General features: G+C 40.7%; 1 protein-coding gene across 3 annotated transcripts in view; it reads right to left on the reverse strand.

Annotated features, from left to right (window-relative positions):
• LOC102197659 (FERM and PDZ domain-containing protein 4-like) overlaps positions 1–21,161 on the reverse strand; it is a 93,800-nt gene that overhangs the window by 44,716 nt on the left and 27,923 nt on the right. The window contains exon 1 of one of the 3 annotated variants that reach the window (XM_005730962.2): positions 19,126–19,644. The exons of the other annotated variants lie outside the window; for them this stretch is intronic. Coding sequence (XP_005731019.1) covers positions 19,126–19,160 — 35 coding nt within the window. The 5' untranslated portion in view covers positions 19,161–19,644. Of the gene's footprint in view, positions 1–19,125; positions 19,645–21,161 lie in introns of those variants that run through there. 3 annotated transcript variants of the gene reach the window in all.

Below are 21,161 nucleotides of genomic sequence, written 5' to 3' on the forward strand. Positions count from 1 at the left end.
AACACACCAGACAGGTCAGGGATAAAGTTATTGAGAAATTTAAAGCAGGCTTAGGCTACAAAAAGATTTCCCAAGCCTTGAACATCCCACGGAGCACTGTTCAAGCAATCATTCAGAAATGGAGGGAGTATGGCACAACTGTAAACCTACCAAGACAAGGCCGTCCACCTAAACTCACAGGCCGAACAAGGAGAGCGCTGATCAGAAATGCAGCCAAGAGGCCCATGGTGACTCTGGACGAGCTGCAGAGATCTACAGCTCATCACTCTGAACACACCATCGCCACTGTCAAATATGGTGGTGGCAGCATCACGCTCTGGGGGGGCTTCTCTTCAGCAGGGACAGGAAGCTGGTCAGAGTTAATGGGACGATGGATGGAGCCAAATACAGGGCAATCTTGGAAGAAAACCTCTTCAAGTCTGCAAAAGACTTGAGACTGGGGCGGAGGTTCACCTTCCAGCAGGACAACGACCCTAAACATGAAGCCAGGGCAACAATGGAACGGTTTAAAACAAAACATATCCATGTGTTAGAATGGCCCAGTCAAAGTCCAGATCTAAATCCAATCGAGGATCTGTGGCAAGATCTGAAAACTGCTGTTCATCTAATCTGACTGAGCTGGAGCTGTTTTGCAAAGAATGGCCAAGGAATTCAGTCTGTAGATGTGCAAAGCTGGTAGAGACATACCCTAAAAGACTGGCAGCTGTAATTGCAGCAAAAGGTGGTTCTACAAAGTATTGACTCAGGGGGTTGAATAATTACACACACACCACTTTTCAGTTATTTATTTGTAAAAAATGTTTGGAATCATGTATGATTTTCGTTCCACTTCTGTACACCACTTTGTGTTGGTCTTTAACGTGGAATTCCAATAAAACTGATTCATGTTTGTGGCTGTAATGTGACAAAATGTGGAAAAGTTCAAGGGGGCCGAATACTTTTGCAAGCCACTGTATAAGCTGTGTATCGGTGCTCGTTTTGGTTGATCTGTCTGTTTTTAATGTCAATCAGCATTAATCAAACTGTTCAACTGTTAATGAACAGCAACTCAAACAAACACTCATCACAACCAGTGTATGCAGAAGAGCATCTCTAAATGTATAACATGTCAGAAGAGCACACAGCCAGAACTGACCATATTTGGATAAGACGGTGGCGTGCCAAGTTATCAGTTAACGTTAGCAAGCTAGGTTAGTACGGTGAATCAATAGTGTATGATTACATCTCAGAGACATAGATACCTGCTAATTAGTACTAAGCAACATACTATACTAATAAAATGGTAGAATTTCTCTCACTTCTTGGATGGTCTGTTTGTAGAATTAGCAGGCATAAACACAGAAAAAGGTCCAGGTCAGTGATTTGAATTAGCTGTGAGTAATCACTCCCTGTTTCTGCTCCCACTTGTTGTTCCATTAGTTAGGTCTACTTTTAAGCCTTAAACCATTTAAATGAGGTAGTTGTCATGAAATTCACCCCCCATACTTTTGTTCTAAACAGATGAAATAGCTACAGAGATGACAATCAGGCAGTAACCATGTAACTTGAATTTAGAAAATGTGTATTTCAACATAGGAGCATATGAGGATTGAGTGGCTTTTGAAGGCAGCCTCAAGTGGCCATTTGAGGAACCGCAGGTAACATTTTATCCCCGATAGCTGTACCCTCGTTCGTTGCATTATATCATATCTACCTTTAGTGCAAAGCAGAAAAATTAACCTCCTGATCTAAGATGCTATTGCACAATATACAGTGTAAGTCTGGTGAGAGCTGCCAGTCTCATCAAAGATGATGTGTTTGCACGAGGGCTGCAAACACATCATCTCATAAAATTCCGCATTCGTCGATGTGGAATTTTATTGTCGGCACGTCACGTAAATGTGTTTTTGTAAACTGCAATAGACTACAGGAAGTTGGCAGCAATGCCTATATGGTCTACCAAGACTGCACTCTCGCTACATTCTGCTACTAACGAAGCAGAGTGTAGCGAGAACGGCAAAACAGAAGAATGGAAAAATATGGAAATGAAGATTTGAAAAACTGTTAAAAGCATTTCTCACAAAACAAACAAACTTAAATGCAGACTGTGTAAGGCGAAGCTTTCCCTCCACGACAGCACTACTGCAGTGCATGAGTATTTAAATGCCGGCACCTTGGAGCTGTGACGTCCATTACAACCATTAAAGAGGAGTAGCTACACTGCTTCCTAGGTGTTTTTTTCCTCGCATTAATATTAGTGTTTATTCTGAATAGTAAACCTCTGCCACTTAACATTAGGTAGTTGATTAGTAACAGTCTTCTCTAATTTTGTTTTGTTCTGTTTTACTAGTGTTAACAATGAGCGTATAGATGAGTTTGACCTGCTCATGAACCTCTCAAAGGGCTGAAGTCATGACAGAGAGCATCTTTACCATGGCTACCAGCTGCTGGGATCATCATCCAAAAAATAAGAGCAAGCCTCACTCCAGAGCATGTCCACTGCAATCTTGGATTCATGAACTGAACCGTATTACCTAATATTTTGACTTGTTTCATTTTTATCCTGACAGTCCCATTGAATAAAGTTAAAAATGCATTTGCTTATTTTCAAATTCCCGGGTTATTATTTTCATTTGGTGTGGGATGAGGTAACAGGGTGATATTCACAGGTGGGCAGGCTGGAGCCTAGAACAGGAAGTTTGCCCACAGGAAGCGGAGATGAGAGTTATTGAAATAATAGTTGACCAATCGACTAATCGAAGAAAAATTAGGCAGATTAGACCACTATCAAAATAATCGTTAGCTGCAGTCACGCTTTGCACACTGCAGTCAAGTTAACATCTCATCTAAATTAACTGGATTTGCACTACTGTCAGTAAAACAGGAGCGTCCATTGATCTGGCATCGATCTGTCACTTGAAATTTCTTAATTGGCTTGCTAATATGGCTTCTCCCTCTTCCTGATTGTACTCATTAAAACTCTGAGTTTGCACAGTCTCGGGTCCTAACCAGATAACTCCAGCTCCTGAATGTCCTCCCGCGCCGTCCTCACCCCCCTCTCCTCTCTCATTCCATTTGCTGCCTTTCCCCTCATCTCTCCTACTTATTCGGTCTTCCCGCTGTTCATAAATGAAACATTGATGAACGCTGTTAAAAGTTGCCCTAGAAGTGCTCTCACTTTATACAGCTTTACTATCTGAACACGACATGCTTTGGCTCTCAGCGCATTTTCCACACACGTGTGCACACAAATGCCTTCTTTTTGTGTGAGCCGTTGAATATTAAATCTCCATTCAGAAAGCTCCCCCAGTATCTTTCAGAGTTTGCTTAAACAAGCATAACAGAAATAAAAAAAAAACAAACAAAGCACACAGACACACAAAACACTGCAAGAGTTTCACAAAGTTGCTAATTTGCAGCAAAGGCTTTGGAAACTCATTGAAGTTACACATATGCAAATTCAATGAATGCAGGAAGAAGTATTTTATTGACTCATCAACTCCACGGTTAATGAATTAATACATCCAGATGATCCCTGCTTACCTTCCAACCAACAACTTTACAACCATCCAACATCACAACCTCCCAATCATGCTTATCATCTATCCCCAGATAAACTGTAGCCTGACCATGTTTTTGTGCATCTCGCTTAGAACAGCCCAACCTGGCCTAGACCTGTCACCTTTACACGTTGGTTGCTACTACCTTTAATACCAGTGTCTGGAACAGGAAGCTGCTGTCACAATTTGCAGTTACACAAACAAATAAGCTATAATATGACTGTTTTGCTGTTTGTGAGCAACAACACCAGAGCTATATAAATCACCGAAAAATAATCTGCAGCAATTTTCAGTGAACTGGAAGAGGCTGGTGTTAAAGCCATTTATCAAAATGTTTTTTTCTCTAACAATAAGGTGATTTATTTTGTTTTGACCATGTCCTCTCAGGCTGCCATGACTCTAAACGACCAGATACAATCATTTGTATTTCCCCGTCAGCCAACCAAGCTGCTCGGTCTGTAGCCTAGCGGCACTAACTGCCGAAGCAGTGAGTCACTGCTCTTCTGCTGTTTTATGGTTGCGGGTGACCATTGGATTTCGGGTGCCATGCCGTGCCGCAGTGGTGCACAATAAAGCCATCCCTCTGCAAACAAATTGTCCCCGCCAATCATAATAAATGCTGAACTTTACTTGCAGTTATCAGTTTGATTCGCATCATTCTGTCCTTCGGAGATGAAACCGGGCTCGTTACAAACCCTCATTAGTCTCACTGATGTGGAAACATGCCAACAGCTTGTGATGATGGAATCAATTAATAGCTCGCCATAAAAAATGCTACTCCAAACAAAGACATCAAAGCAGGCAGGCGGGGGAGCTGCTCCTATTCAGGCTTGCCACTCAGACAACTTCAGGACCAGGGACAGCTCCCGTCTTATTCCACGGCGCCTACAGAATGTGAATGCTCGCCGTTCAAGTCGATGCACATACGCGTTGTATAAGCAGACAGAGATGTCAGGGTTATGTCAATATGTACACAGTCAGCTGCATCAATCACAGCTGTCCGGCCCGGTGAAACCTCGGGGCACTGCAGCCTCATTTAACAATGAAGCTTGTGCTGGAAAGCAGGCCACGGGTATCACCTCAGACAGCGTGACAGCAGCCTCAACAAATGCCACATTGGGTAAACTCTTTTTAAGGGCTTCACGGCTATTTGTTTGCTCATTCTTTATCTTTTCTGCGTCTTTGCAGCTTTAGTCAAAGCGAGGACGCCCCGTCCTCTCCCTGTATAAAGATTAACTGCAATGAAAAACACGCATTTATACACAGATCTCTGCTCAGGGACTGCCTTTAACTGCACTGCCAAATGTCATTTTACAGCATTTGGCAAGCGTCAGTTTGTGGAAATGTCACATTTCTACAAGGGAGTGTCCAGTTATAAGACATGAGGAGATCACTGATGAAAGCTCAAGATCCCAGTGAGGGAGTTAAGATGGAAAGCATATGGTGGGTGAACACCCATGTGCACTTTTTAGTTACTCATATCTAGGAGGACGCCTTACTAGCATCGTCCTAGATATGAGTATCAAACGTAAGGTCCTTAAATGACCTGGCAAAGTCTGGCCCACTGGACAGTTTTCGAAAATGTGAAGGAGGGCATAGATTTTTTAGACTTTTAACTATATTTTCACAAGTTTTGCAGCTTTTCCTGCTGATAAAGACCTCACTCATTGTCATTAATACTATACCAAAGTAGTTGATGATGAATAAACAAGGAAGGCGGAGTTCTGCTGGTCGTTCAGCCCACTTAAGATCAAAGTGGGCTGTATGTGGCCCATGCTGTAAAATGGGTTTGTCATCCTGCCCTAACAGTTCTCTGATGACAGAGTCACACTCAGGACAACAGTGGTTGAAGACCACAGCATGATCACAGTAATTATTTAAATTGAAACATTGTTGCCAGTGAGATGATTGCTTTGAAAAATGGGGACCAAGTCTGCAACCACTCACAGTCAGTTGCCATCTTCAACTGTTGGTTGAAGATGGCAGTTGGTGTGCCAACTGTAGTGATAAAATGAGAACAACTCAGAGCCATCAGTCTGCTGAAAGTTGGCAATCTGTGGTAATACAGCAATGAGCTATAATGAATACTAGAGAATCACAAATCAGTTGCTGTCTTATTAAACAGAAGTAAGATAAGACAGGACGTAAAGCTTTAGTTTCTAAAAAGGGGCTGAAAGCTCACCTGGGCTTTTCTTTACGTTTTAACAAAACATGCCCTATAATGTTCCCCCTCAGGGTCCCATGAGAATTTTTATATTTTTGCGTTGTGTTAATGATTCTTTTATTGGATTTTAATGCGTCTACTCCATGTACAACAGTTACACAGGAAGTGCTGTAAATAAAACATGAAGTTTGCTTGGTTTTAACATGCCAACCCCATACCTGTGTAAATATACATTTTGAATTCTTGCGAAGTAATATAAATGTAAAAGGGCATCTGCACTATGGGCTCTGTGTAAGCCAAAGCTTGATGAGCTAACATGGTCATCTTAGTGTGTTGAAAACGGGAGCTGAAACAAAGATCAATAGGCAGCATGACTCCTACAGCTCATCAGGAGGTCTTCCTTCTCTCACCCCAACCGGTCGCAGCAGATGGCCGCCCCTCCCTGAGCCTGGTTCTGCCGGAGGTTTCTTCCTGTTAAAAGGGAGTTTTTCCTTCCCACTGTTGCCAAAGTGCCTGCTCATAGGGGGTCATATGATTGTTGGGTTTTTCTCTGTATCTATGAAGCGCCTTGAGGCGACTTATGTTGTGATTTGGCGCTATATAAATAAAATTGAATTGAATTGAATTGAATGCCTGTTTAGCAACAAGTATAGCTTTAGATCATATATTACCTCAAATGTTCCGATATAGATGGTTCCCCTTTATTCATTAACCACTCATTCTGGACCAAATAAAGTCAGTAGTCAATAAGTAAAACTGTGATTAGGAAAGACTTATTACTGTTCTGTTCTGGACAAGATAACGGTGATGCTTGTTCTTGTGTCTACACTGTGTCAAAGTGTGGCACGCAGATAGCGTCCTCTGTATCAGCAGCAGACCCAAAACACTTTACAGCGTCGCTTTTCAACCTTTGCGGCACAGCGGTGCGTCTCTGTTGGACAACAGAGTCCACAACACAACACCTCATTGATTCTCTGTAAATGTCACGTAGAGCTCTGTGGAATCAAGGGGCAGAAAATACAAAAGGGTAGCAGAGCAAGTTAGATATGATAGTTTTTAACATGATATTTCTGCCGTTGGTGGATCAATGATTTCTGCATTTGGCCGAAACACCCTCTGGAGTATCACTTGAACTCACCGAGGGCAAAACTAGGATGATTACAGAGATTTTATTCCACATCACAAAGCGCCGGTGTTGTCTGAAGTTAGAATAATTGCCAAAGCCTTAATTTAACTTTAATTGCTTTAACTTTACTGTATGTGTTGAGCTAGAAGAGAAAACCAAAACCTGCAATGAGATTCAGCATTTTGATGGCAGTTTGCACCCTTATGGCTGCCGAACCAAGAGTAAGAAGATGCTTAGACACTGGGGCAGAGGTAATTATACTCACCAGTCAGCTTATTTTCACACTTTGTGACGACCAAAGCCCTTGAAATGTTTTATAAGCCTTAGTATATCAATGTTATTCGGTTTTTGAGACTTCTAGATGACCAGTCTGATTCCTCCCAGATTGGACAATATATTTTTAAGCAAAAAATTTGTAAATATGATACAATTTAAAATTCATATATAAAAATACATTTTTAATGTTTCTTTTTGCTATGGCAGAAGGTTCAAGAAATACTCCACATTTAAAACAATTGAATATTCTGGAAATTAAAAGTCAAGTGAAACTGGTTTGCTCTTAGATTCTCAGAAAACCACACGTGTGAAATAATTATGTACGTTTCTGTAATTGTAATAACTGCATCATTTCTGTAAGTATGCATTTCCTAAAATTGGTTTTAATCATTTGTATTTGTTCTAGATCTTCTTAAAATCCATTCCGCCCTGTGTCAGAGCTCTTTATGCTCTTAACTGAGGCCATGCCTGTGGGGAGTTTCACTATCACTATGTTTCTGGTTGGTTGGCGGCTCTCGCGTGATGCAAAGCCTCGACTACTCTCCGTCTATTTGGTTCAAGTCAATTGGAAAGGTTAGAGGGAGAGCGAGCGAGGGAGCGTGTGTGAAAAGAATCCATAGCTGCAGAATGTGCAAATGTACGGCGCTAAATACGATCGAGCAAAGCCGTTCGGCACCGGGTGCATTCAGTCCACGTCAAAACACACGCGGGCTGCAAAACATTATATCTGACTGGAACATCTGCACCCAACAATGAAGCATAATTCCACAGGCTAAAAATACCCTCGAACGCTCCCTAAATAAGATTACTCGGGAGAATGGGGATCATTAGGATGAATAAGGAACACTTATGGTCATGTCTCGCTTCTTGAATCATAATTTCCAAAAGAAAATCTCTCTCCACTCTCGGATTGTATTTACACAAAAAAAAAAAATGGCACAAAAAGACCCCAGACAGAGACAGAAAATAAAAACTGCAATCAAGTAGTTTATGCTGTTGATAATAACGTAACGGATGAATCCCATCACAGTGATGAAGCCACAAGTGCTCCCATCAAAAATCTTTTCTTAACAAAAATGGCAAAAATGCAACAAGTTTTTACTGACAAAAGAGTTGCTCCCCTATATTTATGATCTAATGCTAAACTATGTTGAAAGAATTCTAACTCCACATATTGAGAATCTGCTGTGTAATGAGGTGCAGTGAGCTTTCATTCTTCTCTTAAATCCAGATGCTGTTGGAGTGTTACATGCTTTTCTGGTCAACTGGGAACACAATGCCCAGAAAACCATGCGCTTATTATTGTGCCAGGTAAATCTGTGGAACAAAGGACCTGGAGAACATGACTGTCTGATGAAACGGCAACTTATATATTTCACACATGACGACATGTCAAGTCACAAATGACGATAAAGCTACTTGATCTCTGTTTAACTCATTTCCAGTCTCCAGCGTGTACCTGACTATTTTCAGAGGACTGTTTTTTCTTAGTAATGTCTGACCTACAAATCACTCAAGCATAAAAAGCCACCTAACTAAAGGGATGAACCAGTGTTGTGGTTACACACAGCAGGCGACTTAGCAATGAACCAATTTTAAATTGTATCTTTAGGCACTTTGTTACTATCAGCCTGTCACAGAACAGATGTTTCCCCATTTCTAATTGATGCCAAAGACAGCCTAGTTTGACAGGTGAGTCCCAGAGAGCTACTAGCCGAAAACTTGGCATATCTCGGCACTGTGTGCAGTGTGCCCTTAAATAAATTTGAGGGCACTGAACAAATGAGAGACAAAAGAAGAAGTGACAGGCCTAAAAGCTATCTACAGCAGATGAGCAGTACCTGAAAGTCCTTTCCTTAAGAAATAGGAAATAATCCAGCAAAGATTTGACACAGGATCTGTGTCACATGTGACCTTTCAGTTGATCCATCTACTGTTTATACTTCATCAGTAATGTCTCAGTGGAAGGGTGGCTGTCATGAAGCCATTCTTGAGAAAGGAAACACATTTTGGGGCTGCATTTCAGCCAGTAGTGCTTGGGATCTTATGAAAATGGATGGAATAATGAACACAGAAAAGTACCATCAGATATTGATCCAGCATCTAGCAATTTTTCTGTCTGAAAATAATCTTAAAATGTATTAAAGCATACCTGGATAGAAAAAAACACTATCAGTCATGGATTGGGCTCCCAAGAGCTTGGGCGTCAACATTATTGCAGCGGTGTGGAATCATCTTGAGAGAGAACGCCAGCCAACATCTAAAAAAGAGCTTTAAATGTCCTTCAAGAAGCCTGGACAACTATTTCTGATGACTACAGAAACTGTGTGCGTATTTTATAATGTATATGCAGAAGTCATAGAAGTGTAAGCAACAAAAAATACAATAAACTCAGTAATATCAGTTTGCGCCTCGAGGCAACTGTTGTTGTGATTTGGTTTCTATATAAATAAAACTGAATTGAAGCACCAGTCTGGTCTTATGTGGAATCATTTTTCATAACAGTTGCCATTTGTGATAGTTGACCCATAAAAAGGGGTAAAAGAGGGTCTGTAATACCTTATAACACCACAGATTTTGATTGAGTGCCTTGCTAGGAGTTTGCTTTGCGGTTTGTTTCGGGTTTCACGTGTCAGCTGTTCTGAACCCAACATTATGGAGTTTTCCTCGGCTTCCAGTTTGTTGCAGGGACACGTGAAAAAATGTAACTCCACAGTAACTTTGATACATTTTCAACCAGCCTCGCACTGACACGATTAAAATGTTTGGTTCGGTTTTTCAATTTACCTGAAATTCAATTAGTCAATTCATTTAAAGCTAATTAGGGGAAATAATAGCGGTGCTCAGTCAGTAGGGAAAGGACTGTGTGTTTATACCATGACACGAGGCTGTGTGATGTGAGGGCTCATGTGTGCGAACTGTACGGCAGGCTTACAGTACATTTAGTGTGTGTGTGTGTGTGTGTGTGTGTGTGTGTGTGTGTGTGTGTGTGTGTGTGTGTGTGTGTGTGTGTGTGTGTGTGTGACCATGCTGCTCTGAGAGTACACATTGGCACTTATGTATTATGTGTCAGTATTTGGAGCAGAACTAATGCTTCCACTAGCCTCTTTTTTGAAAACACACGTATTAGCAAACAAACAACTGGCTGAACTCAGGGTTTGGTTTATCTTTAGCTTCTGTTTTACTCACTGACTGTAACAGGATTTTTTAAAATTCCATTTAACCTTCACTGAATCGGATTCTTTGACTAAATGAATTAGCAGATGAACGAATTGAATCAAATTACAGTATGTGACACTGACGTAGGAAACCCCTCATCATAATAGGAAACGACACGCTCAATGCAAGTGCATAACAAGTTTATGTAACTTCATAAAAACATTTCCCCACTTGTACATTTGACGTTAAAGATAAACGACAAGCACTCGTCAAGTGCACATTTTGCTGTCATGTTTGATTTATTTGTTTCCCGGTGCTTGACTGAGACAGGAATTTGAAAACATGCAACATACAAGATGTTTTGCACTTTGCTTTTCCTGCTAGGGCCTCAGAATCGCTCAGTGCACGGAGTAAAACCAAAGCCAAAGTGATGAATTATTAACCGTCCGCTCGGAAAAAAGGATGTGTTGTTCTACTTTTTAAAAATGTATTTGCAAAAAGAGAATTTATGGAAAAAGAACAGAAAGATAAGTTATTAAGATTGTGAAAACTGTGTTGTGTGCTGGTGTATATCTGTGTGTCTGAGGTGGGATTATTTGTTGTTTTGAGTTGACGTATCTGCCTGAGCGAAGCGGCGTGGAGAGAAATCAGCTGCCAGGACGGAGATCAGGTGGGAGATTGTCCTTTAGAGCTGACGAGAGCTATGTGTACAGCCTGTAAACATATCAGGCCGGTTGCTTATAGATAACTTTGTTCTGTCTTTCCAGTTGAGTAATATGTTTTGGGGTTTGTTTGTTTTTTCCCTCGGCCACTGCTGAAGCTGAAGTTGAAGATTTGTAGATGCTGTGGGATTGTAAATGAGGAAATATTGACTGAAAGGAAGACTGAAGGTGAGAGGGGAATACTAAGCATGTGCAGAGCCAGAATGCATGGAAGCAGTAGTAGCAGTAGTCCACTGCAGTGGAACATTCTGTACAAGTGCTGTGGTCTATGATGCTCAGAAGCTTCCAACTCACAACATGACTCATGACTGCTTTAGTTTCTGGTTGTCAGAGAGGAGTGAAGCAAAAATATACTAGTCAAAGTTTTTGTTTTATATAGCTTAAAATAGATTTTTATAGAAGAACAATATCTGTATTTACGTGATGCAAGCAGTCATTCCTGTTGCTCTCATAGACATGCAAGGACACACACGCCATTATCAAGTTGGCGTGAGGCACTGATGGTCACAATGTGCATACACTGTTTTTTTGTGTGTGTAGGTTCAAAGGCCACAGGCTTAAGAATAGAGTAAATGCTCAGAAGCTCAGAAGCAATTCTGAGGTGTACACATGAGTTCATTTGTGTTTGGTAAAGGTCAGAAGGAGCTGCTTTGTGTCTTTGTGGATCTAGAGAACGCATATGATGGGGTGCCAGGAGATGAACTGCGGTGCAAGGAAGTCGGGTGGATGAGTTTTGGGAGTAATTTGTGACAGGATAGCAGCAGGGATGGTTTAAAAGATCGTGGTGAGACCCACTATGGTGGATAGGTTGGATTTACACTGACAAAAAGACAGGAAGCTGAGCTGGAGGTGACAAAGTTGAAGACACTAAGATTTTCATTGGGAGTGAGCAGGATAGACAAGATTAGAAACCAGTACATCAGAGAGACAGCTCAGGTTGAGTTGTTTTGGAGACAAAGCTAAAGAGGATGGTTTAGTTTCCAGTGGTTTACAGATGTGCAAACGAAGGCTATATTGGACAAAGGAGCTCCCAGGAAGAAGGAAAAGAGCATGACCACAGAGAAGATTCATGGATGTAGTGAAGGAGCACATGGCTGAGGGATTCAAGAGATGGGGTGAGATGGAGGCAGATGATTCAGGTGACCATGAAAGGAAGCTGCTGAGAAAAGAAGAAAAAGAAGAAGAAACAAAGAACCAGTATGGCCACTGAATAAACCCAATCAGCTTGAAGATTGAGAACTATTCACAGAATATATCTGGGTTTATTATAAGGGTTAAAATGACTTGCTGAGAAGTGTATTTAAAAAACACATTTTCTTCTTAAAATAGTAGATCTAAAAATGACAATATTGGGCTATGCTGTATGCATGCTTAAGTAAGGTCAAAGGTCACGACAGAGCTAGCACTGGAAAGGGGGCCTATAATGGTCACCCCCCTCCATTTCCATGCAGGGACGTTAATGAGCTCTTTATTGATTTTAAACAGAAAGCATAAGTAGAAGGCCATACTTTCAGGTTAAGTATGCAATTTGCTTCCAGCAGGCAGTGAAGTGTGTTTATAGTGTAAATCTGAAGCAGCTGTGGGAGTTAATTGATTAATACAGAAATGCATTATGCTGAATGGAGAGACACTTGCAGATGGTGTGTTCAATGTCAATCCAAGGAGTAATAGAGATGTTTATCCAGTGGGAAATGTAGTTAAGTTGGTGGACAGGAAAGTAGTAAAAATTCAGTGTCATACTGTTTTAGAGTGTAGTTATTTTAATCGTAGATTGTTTGTCTTTTCAATGCAGTTTATGTCCTGGTGGATTAACAAACGGTGGAGTCAGTTTAAAGGGAGTGACGGTAAAGTAAACTGAGTTAAACTGAGTTAAAATTTTTACTTTTGGTCATGTTAAAATATAGATTCTAAGATAAATAAATGGATTGGGTTGTATGGTTATTGTTATGATTAGGTAGTATACAAATGGTCGACTTGCTATATATAACAAGATATCATTGGCATATAGGCTGATTTTAAGATAATGTGGAGTGGTTTTATGCTAAATGTTTTTCATAGCTACACTTAAAATAATGCCAAGATGTGTAATCATTGTGCACATTTCTGTTTCAACTGTGATGACCAATCTTTGCATATTTCTAACTAATGTTTAACTATGGTTAAGAGTTTATTATTCACCTAACACACCTCACTTATCACCTGAGTATTGCAAACTGGCGTTAGGGAAATGAGAAGGTGGTCTCAGCAAATAGGCTGGCAAAAAGGCCGTTATCCACTGATACAGCAGAGACCTATGTGCCCATGTGTCATTAAATAACACGCCAAGCATCCTTATCAAGGCTTCCATGCAGAACATATAACACATGAAAGAGCTAAAAGAGAAACAGATGCTTCTGCATCACATCTGCAAAATGCATGACGCACATCTCTGGGCGAAACTCAATGAAAACGTCACTTTTTGCGTCACTGATGCGCGCTGCATGTTATTTTTCAGTTTCAATGTGATTTGAAAATAAAAGTGTAACTGCTTGCTCTGAAAACCATTTGTTTTTGTGAGGCAGAGACGGGGGAAATTACAATCTGAAAAAAAAGAGAGAGAGAGTTAAACTTCATTTGCATAACAGATCGAATTTGGGGGCTCACGTCAAAGAGGGGCGGAAGCTGACGCGCATCACTACAGCCATTCAGTATTATCTGCTGTGAGAAATGAATGGAATTATGGGAAAGAAAATGTGGTAATCACGGCACAAGAGAACATTAGTGTTCACCAGGAAATGAATCCCTGCAGAAGACACTGTTCGGAATGCAGGACTGATTAAAGCATTTCATTTCAGAGCTTGTATCTTTTATCAAATAAGCACTGACAGATAACTAATGTGTAATAGACCGGGATGAAATTAAACGTCTGAAATAGGGGGAAAAGAAAAACATCACAACATCACATGTTAAGATAAACAAAATACATCTTAAAGTAGATGTCAACACACTGATAAACTCAGAAACAACCTCACTTTCAATTTGAAAGGTGCAGCTCACCTGCGAAGCGGACCTGTGCCTGGTTTAAATTACAAGCTGGTAAAGTACACGGATAAGTGGATGGATGGGCTGCGATATGAAGCAGACAGAGAGGTAAGAGAAAGAGAGAGATATGTGGCACAGCCCCTCACCACCCCCACCCCACGCAGTGATCACCGACCAAATCCCTTAGGAGGATTATCCAGACTCAAATCAAGAAAAACGTGCAACTTTAAGGGTTATAGGCAGAGAGTGAGAAAGGGAGAAATTGAGTGGGGGTGGTTGCCCTGTAGTTTGATGTTGTTTTTCCTTCTCCAGTATTTGATTTTTTTTGTGTGAGATACTGTACAGTATGTGCTCTGTGCCATCCAACAAACACCTCTGAATTTTAGGAAGCAAACACTGTAAGCTTTGTGCCTCAATCACACAGAAGTAAAAATAAGACAACAGCCTCCTCGTGACCGGACTGAGTTTTTTGCATTCTGCGACTAAGACGGCATAACATTCTCCAGCTGGAACTCAGACACAGAAAAACTGATGAGTATTTTAACCTGCTTTGTAAATCCACTTTAGATTCATCTGCACCTTTTAAGCCAAGGACTAGACATGGTACTCAGCCGTTACCTCGAATTAATAAGACAATGCTGGAGGGCAGGAAGGAGGTGGAAGAAAACAAATGATTAAAAACTGAAAGCGGTAATGCTTTCAATGAACAGGTTAAAGAGGAAAGGCCCAACTAATTTTGTCAACTTGAATTCATTCTGATAAGCACAGCCACAAGCTCACAGTGGATTCTCTTCTAAATCCTGTATGTTAAAATCAGATTATGGCAGCAAGTGGGAAATGCCTTCACATTCTATACTTTTTTTAAGGACAATGACATAAAATCCAAATCAATAATCTCTTACTCCATGATATTTTATCTTTTTTCTCTCTATGGATTAGCTTTTTAAGTGCTGCACAAATAAACTTTATTTTTATCATTATTTTATGATTAATATATAGCCATAAGTCTTTTTGCAATCACAGGACTTGTGCCCTTCTGGTCAACAGAAACAGTTCAGGGCTGGTGTGCATTGGCTTTTTATAGCTCCAGCATGACTGCTCTCCAGTCCACAAAACAAGCTTTACCAGAAGAGTTGAAGTGGTTAAGTTCATATGTGAGCTTAGGTAGACAAGCAAATAATTTTGGCAACATAGTGGATGTTTGAAAATATGTCAGCCCACACTGTCATGAACTAAGTCGTGCTACCAGTTTCTAGTCTTTATGCTAAACTAAGCTATATTTTCATGATTTTAGTTTATTTTTTGCCACAATATCTCTCAGAAAAGAAATGTTGCATATATGTTATACATATAATAAACATTTCAACTTTTTTTTCCAATTTATATGTGCTTGGAGTCTGAAACACACTGCTCAGTAATGCTGACAGTCGGGCTCTGGGGAGGCCAATCCAGGACTAATAGTGCCCCACTGTGTGTTTTTCTATCCAGTTATACTTTTACCTCATAGGCAGTGTTTTGGAATTGTTGTCATACCGAAAACCATCGATCTTTGCCCAAGCCACACACTTTCCATTTGTTATTACATAGTGGATCAAAATCTAATTGTACTTTTCAGCAAGAAAAAGTCTGGCCTCTTGGAAGCTAAACATAAAGAGATGAGGCATGGCTCAAGACTTTTGCACAGTACCATACAAAGGAATAAGGCTGATACTAAATAAGACAATATTTCATATGCAGACAACTATGTGTGGGTGAATGAGTGGAATTATAAACAGAAATTCCAAAGATGCAATCGAGATTGTTAATAGTTAAAGGATTATGGGTCATTTTATGTAATGAAGCCCTTGAATTACTGAAAAATGAATAAACAATTAGGGTGCCATGACTTGTCAGATGGCTCTCTGTACAATGGAACTATGCCCTCTGAAGAAGCAGCATGTACTGGCATAAAGCAGACGGCAATTTGGCATGGATAACTGTAATCTGATATTCAGAGCACAAACAAGCACTGCTGGCTAGTTTCACTGCCAAATTCCAACACACTAAAGCCAAGATTTTCCCACCCTATAAACACTGATAAAGGTCCTGTGTTTGTCTTCACAATGCATGCATTGGATTTGATAAGACAGACTGGGTTAATGTTCCTGAGATAGAGCCAGATGTGTGACGACAAAACTCTCATTAGTTCCTAATTAGAATGAAGACAACAAACAGAAACAGAAAGATCTCCGATCCCCTCACCTGCTGCAGCTGTTTTACTGCCTGTCTTACAATGAATGATTTATAACAAGCATTCAAAGGTGATGAAAGATCCACGACTCATTAAAGTTTATGGAGCAAATTTCGCTTGTGCGACATCTGCAAACAGAACGGTCTGACACTGTATTGTGGCAGATCATGGATACACACCAGCCATCTGGGTATACGCAAAGTGCAGCACTCTCTTGATGCCTGTTAGTGTTATGCTTTTATTAATTTCTTGCTATTTTACCTTCTGTCTACAATATATGAGCCCAATGTGTAAAAATAGATGTGCCGTACATTGCGACTGGCTGACAAAACAGTCGAACATAAGGAGTTGTGCAATTGGCTGCTCTCGTAAAAAACACGGGGAGGGGAAATTGAAGCTATTTATTTAAATTAGACACCATATTAGGATGAAAATGCAATGGCGTGCAAAACATGCACTCTGTAGACAGTTGCTTCTGCATTGCATCCATCCATATAAATGCTCCAAATATATGTTTTTCATTTTATTTATAAAAAGCACATTTTGAATGTGTTGAGCTCTCAGGATTTACAAGGATAGTTTAACACTGTGTTTTGGAAAAGTCTGCAGGAGCACGGTGCCTTCACTTAAAGGGTACATCTTTCACCATCTTACAATGCTGTGATTGCAGCCATTCTCCAACTCTCTGTGAATGGTACTCATGGCCATTGATCAGTGTTCTTTGATCAGTGGGCTTTGATCAGTAGTTGTTGATCAATGGTCAAGACAATTTGCATATAAATGATCAAGGAACTGACCTCACAGGCCATTGCTCATTAAGTGGGCTAGTTTCAGTTATTGTGCAAATGTACTGTTTATAAGATTGGGGAAACCTGCAGTCAGCTGAGACTGAAGAAGTCACTTGGATGAGTGATGAAACATTTATCCCACCAAAAAGGCTACGTCCAGATGAACAGAATCAACCTTTTGGTTTGGATTGAATTGGTTGCTAGTAAATTGCTGCTGTCTCCCATAGTTTGTATGGAAGACACAGATTTGTCTGCAAACACTTGCCAACTATATAGTGTAACAAGTGAGTTGCAGTGGCCCTGAGAGGTCAAATACACTGCAACTTGAGAAAAATGCTGCAAAAGCACACAAAACACAGCAGTGGAAATCTTTTTTAAATTGCACAGTAGCTCATGAAAAAAAAGACGTAAAAGACAACAGAAGTGTTTTTGGAGAAACAATAACATGATGGACCAGCTGCAGAAGGGACGAGCTAACGGTAAACGTATGAAACATTTTACTACAGCATTTTGAGAATCATGCAATTAAAACACCAGTTACTGATGTAAACAGGGAACGGCAGCCGTTCAGCGTCAAAAGGAAAAGTTGTACATTTTAAAATATGTTAAAACATGTTAAACAAGATGTCAAAACACTACAGGCAACCACATCTACTGAAGCAATCAAAAAGGGGTTTACATCTTTACCTTGTGACCAGAGTTTGCCACAGGGTTGCTGACCAGTCTCTACACCTGTGTGACTGAAGCCTTAGATTTTAAACCTTTGGTATATTTCTTGTACAAAGTGTCAAAGATTTAATGTTACCTTGCAATGCTTTAGAACAGTTGCTAGCAGTGTGTAGTATTTCCTTTCAGACACTTGCTAAAGTAGACTTAGCAAGTATCTTAGCAAGTGTTTGTTTACCAAATGACTTAGCAGCATATTTAAAAAAAACAACAACTTTTCCTTAAGTTTATACTCCAGCTTCTCTAGATGTAAGATCTTTTCCATCATTCATGTACTTCTGATGCTAAACACAGAAAAACTTTGCATATTAGTTGAAAAGACTGGTCATAAGCCACATTTGGTGGACTTAGTGATGTGACGACACATGAATCAAGGATCATGTGTATCAGTGAGTGTGAGCAACGGACACACAGTGAGTCACATTAAGCAAGGAGTTGGCTTTCTAATGTTTCCTCACACATTAGCTCAATTCAAACAGCTTGATACCTGCAGATACTCAGTTCAAATATCACTCACATCAAAGACCAAAGATATATTTGCCTTAAGGTGGAACTTTTAAAACAACTTAATGCTTTCTTTCTTTTTTAATTGATAAAAGTCATTGCATTTGCAGACACTGCAAATTCATCCTCCTGTTAGTAAGATCAAAATGTGAGGCTGCATGAAACCTTTTTCCAAACAGATTTCCCATATGAGGTCTGACTCTTCTACCTGTGAACTCCCAAATACATGCAGCAAGTATGCACATTTAAGGGAATCCAAAACCCGTGCTTCTTTTTTAAGTACTTGCCAGTCTCGTTTCAGCTCTTTCTTTGCCTCACACACCTGGCTCACCATCCTTCCTTTTTAGTAAGTGTCTGTCCTCTCTTGCTTATCTCTTCCCTAATCCTTTCAAACATCCGGTGACTCCTTGTACTGTAGTCTGTGATCCTATTCCTGCTCTCATTTTCCACATTTCCCCAAACCTTTTTTTTTTTATCACTGAATATTAAAACAAGTCAGAGGCTACCTTGGAGAGTCCCAAATAAGGACTGCTTAGTCACTCAAACTCAAATAATAGAAGAACAGAAGAAGGAGAAAAAAAGACCTCTCTCAAAGACACAGCAACCTCCATTAGTTATCCCCTCTTGTTTTTAGCTTTGATACCAAGCTGTACTTCACTGTAAAGGTCCAGAAAGTTTTTTCTAAACAAACCAAAAATTGAATGCAAGGCTGATTTTTTTAGGTGCAAACTTGAATAAGAACGGAGACATGCTTTTTTGAAGAAGTCCATCTTTCACAAAATTTGAAAAAAGGCTATTTGTATGATAACCTGCAGCCATGTGAAAGCAAACGTGTGAATTCCAGGTGTAAAACTCCAAACGCGCACTCACCCAGACAGCTTTGGCATCTTGGAGAAACCAAACATGTCCCAGAAGGTTTACGTCCCAAAGCTCAGGTGCTCCACATCAGTATTCTAATCCACACCCAATTCCCCTCACAGTTAAAACCAGGACAATCCAGCGTCAACCTGGATCCATGTCCGGAGTCGGCAAAAGTCTGTTGAATACCTCGCAGTTACAGGAAACAAGCGGCAGCAAGTATCACCCTTGCTGAATGCCCCATCTGGGGTAGAGTCTTAAGTGACTGCAGAGACAGCAAGGGTCACCCTGCACCTCTCTCCTGCTCTCTTTAGGACGAGTCAGTCCGTTCTGCAGCTTTCCACCTGGATCGGTTGGGCTGCAATGAGCCCTCTGTGTGTGCTTCCCATCTCAGCGCACGCAGAAGTGCAGTGATCGTAACCGCGGCGAGGGAGGGAGAGAGAACAGGAGAGGGAGATGAGAGGGAGGGAGAGAGCAAATGGATGATGGAGCCTCTCTGGTTCTGGTTTTGCCCCCCCGTTCATCGGGGCTGTGCGTCTCTTCGCCAGTCAAAGGAGAGGACGCATGGGGGGGTACAAGAGGAGGAAAACAAGATGAGAGATGGAGGCGGGACAGAAAGGAGAGTTAAAGTGCATTGGTTGTAAAGAGAAAACAAGTGATGGAGATAGAAGAAGGGGGGCTAGAGTGGTGACGGGCAGAGGAAAGCTGACTCTGCAGAACAGGACGCTGATGGGAGCGGGACCCCATCGCTCACGGTTTGCCTGTTAGGTTTCACAATGTGAGTTAATGCATGGGCACTCTCATCCGGAGCGCCATCACCATGACGCAGAACACAGACGGCTTCCTGGTTACTCATCAGATTAAACATTTGGCTTTCCATCGATTTTAAGGCGTGTCGCAAAATGTTTTTCAATTTAGCCTTTTTTATTAAAAGAATGCAAATTATGTGGAAAAGTTAGTCGATCATTGATTGTCTCTGACAGGAACAATAAAAGGCTCTTGTTACGTTACATCGCATCATGTAATGAAAACCTGAAATGAAAATCGAGTCAGGTCTAACAAGTGTGTGTGTGTGTGTTAAACGCACACAGATGGCTCAGTTTTAACAAGATGCTCGACCTTATTGCCCCACGTCACAAGAGGTGAAAGAACAAACAAGTGAGATAGTGACGAATGAGCTGAATGCAAACAAGTGCCGGGGGGGGAGACTTTTTAGCATCATATGCAGTATGACATGCATGTTTTTTGTTTAGTTGAAGATAATAAGGAAACGGTTCTTTCAGACCATTATTTCTCTCTGTGCCGACTGTAGTAAGACTTGCAAAGATAAGGCGGAAGTCACTACGTCAGCTGGTGACCAACTTCTCATTTCTTTTTCATTTCTTTTTCATTTCTTTTTCATTTCTTCTGCTCTTCTTCATCTACTTGGGTGCTAGTCTTTTCTTTTAATGGGTTCTTTGAATTCACTACTCAGCTTCGAGGCTCAAGTAGTTCACAAGTACCATCCTGAAAAGCGCAAGAAGTGGGAAAAAGTGCTTGCTGCTTTCCTGATTTCCTATGTCTTTGTGTTTGTCATGCTTGTTTTGTGTTTCAGATCATTACATACATTTAAATATTACACAAAGATAACACAAGTAAACACAATTATTAAGGGCAGAGAAAAAATCAAAGCCTACATGGCCCACTCTTAGCAGTTACTGCCAGGTGTTGCAAACACTTGCTTGCAGTTGTGAGTCTTCTACAGCACTATGGAGGAATTTTGGCACACTTATCTTTGCAGAATTGCTGTAATTCAGCCACATTGGAGAGTTTGACCATGAACCACCTTTTGAAGGTCATGCCACAGCATCTCAATCAGATTCAGATCAGGACTTTGACTGGGCCACTCTAAAGTATTCATTTAGTTTTTCCTTCAGCCAGTCAGAGGTGAATTTAAAACTGCTGGCTAAGGGTAAACGTAAATACAGTAAAATCATAATCCACGTCGGCAGTAATGACACCAGGATATGCCAATCGGAGGTCACTAAAATCAATATTGAATCGGTGTG

The sequence above is a fragment of the Pundamilia nyererei genome, unplaced genomic scaffold, assembly GCF_000239375.1.
Source record: "Pundamilia nyererei isolate P.nyererei 1_Seehausen unplaced genomic scaffold, PunNye1.0 scaffold00040, whole genome shotgun sequence".
Taxonomy (NCBI): domain Eukaryota; kingdom Metazoa; phylum Chordata; class Actinopteri; order Cichliformes; family Cichlidae; genus Pundamilia; species Pundamilia nyererei.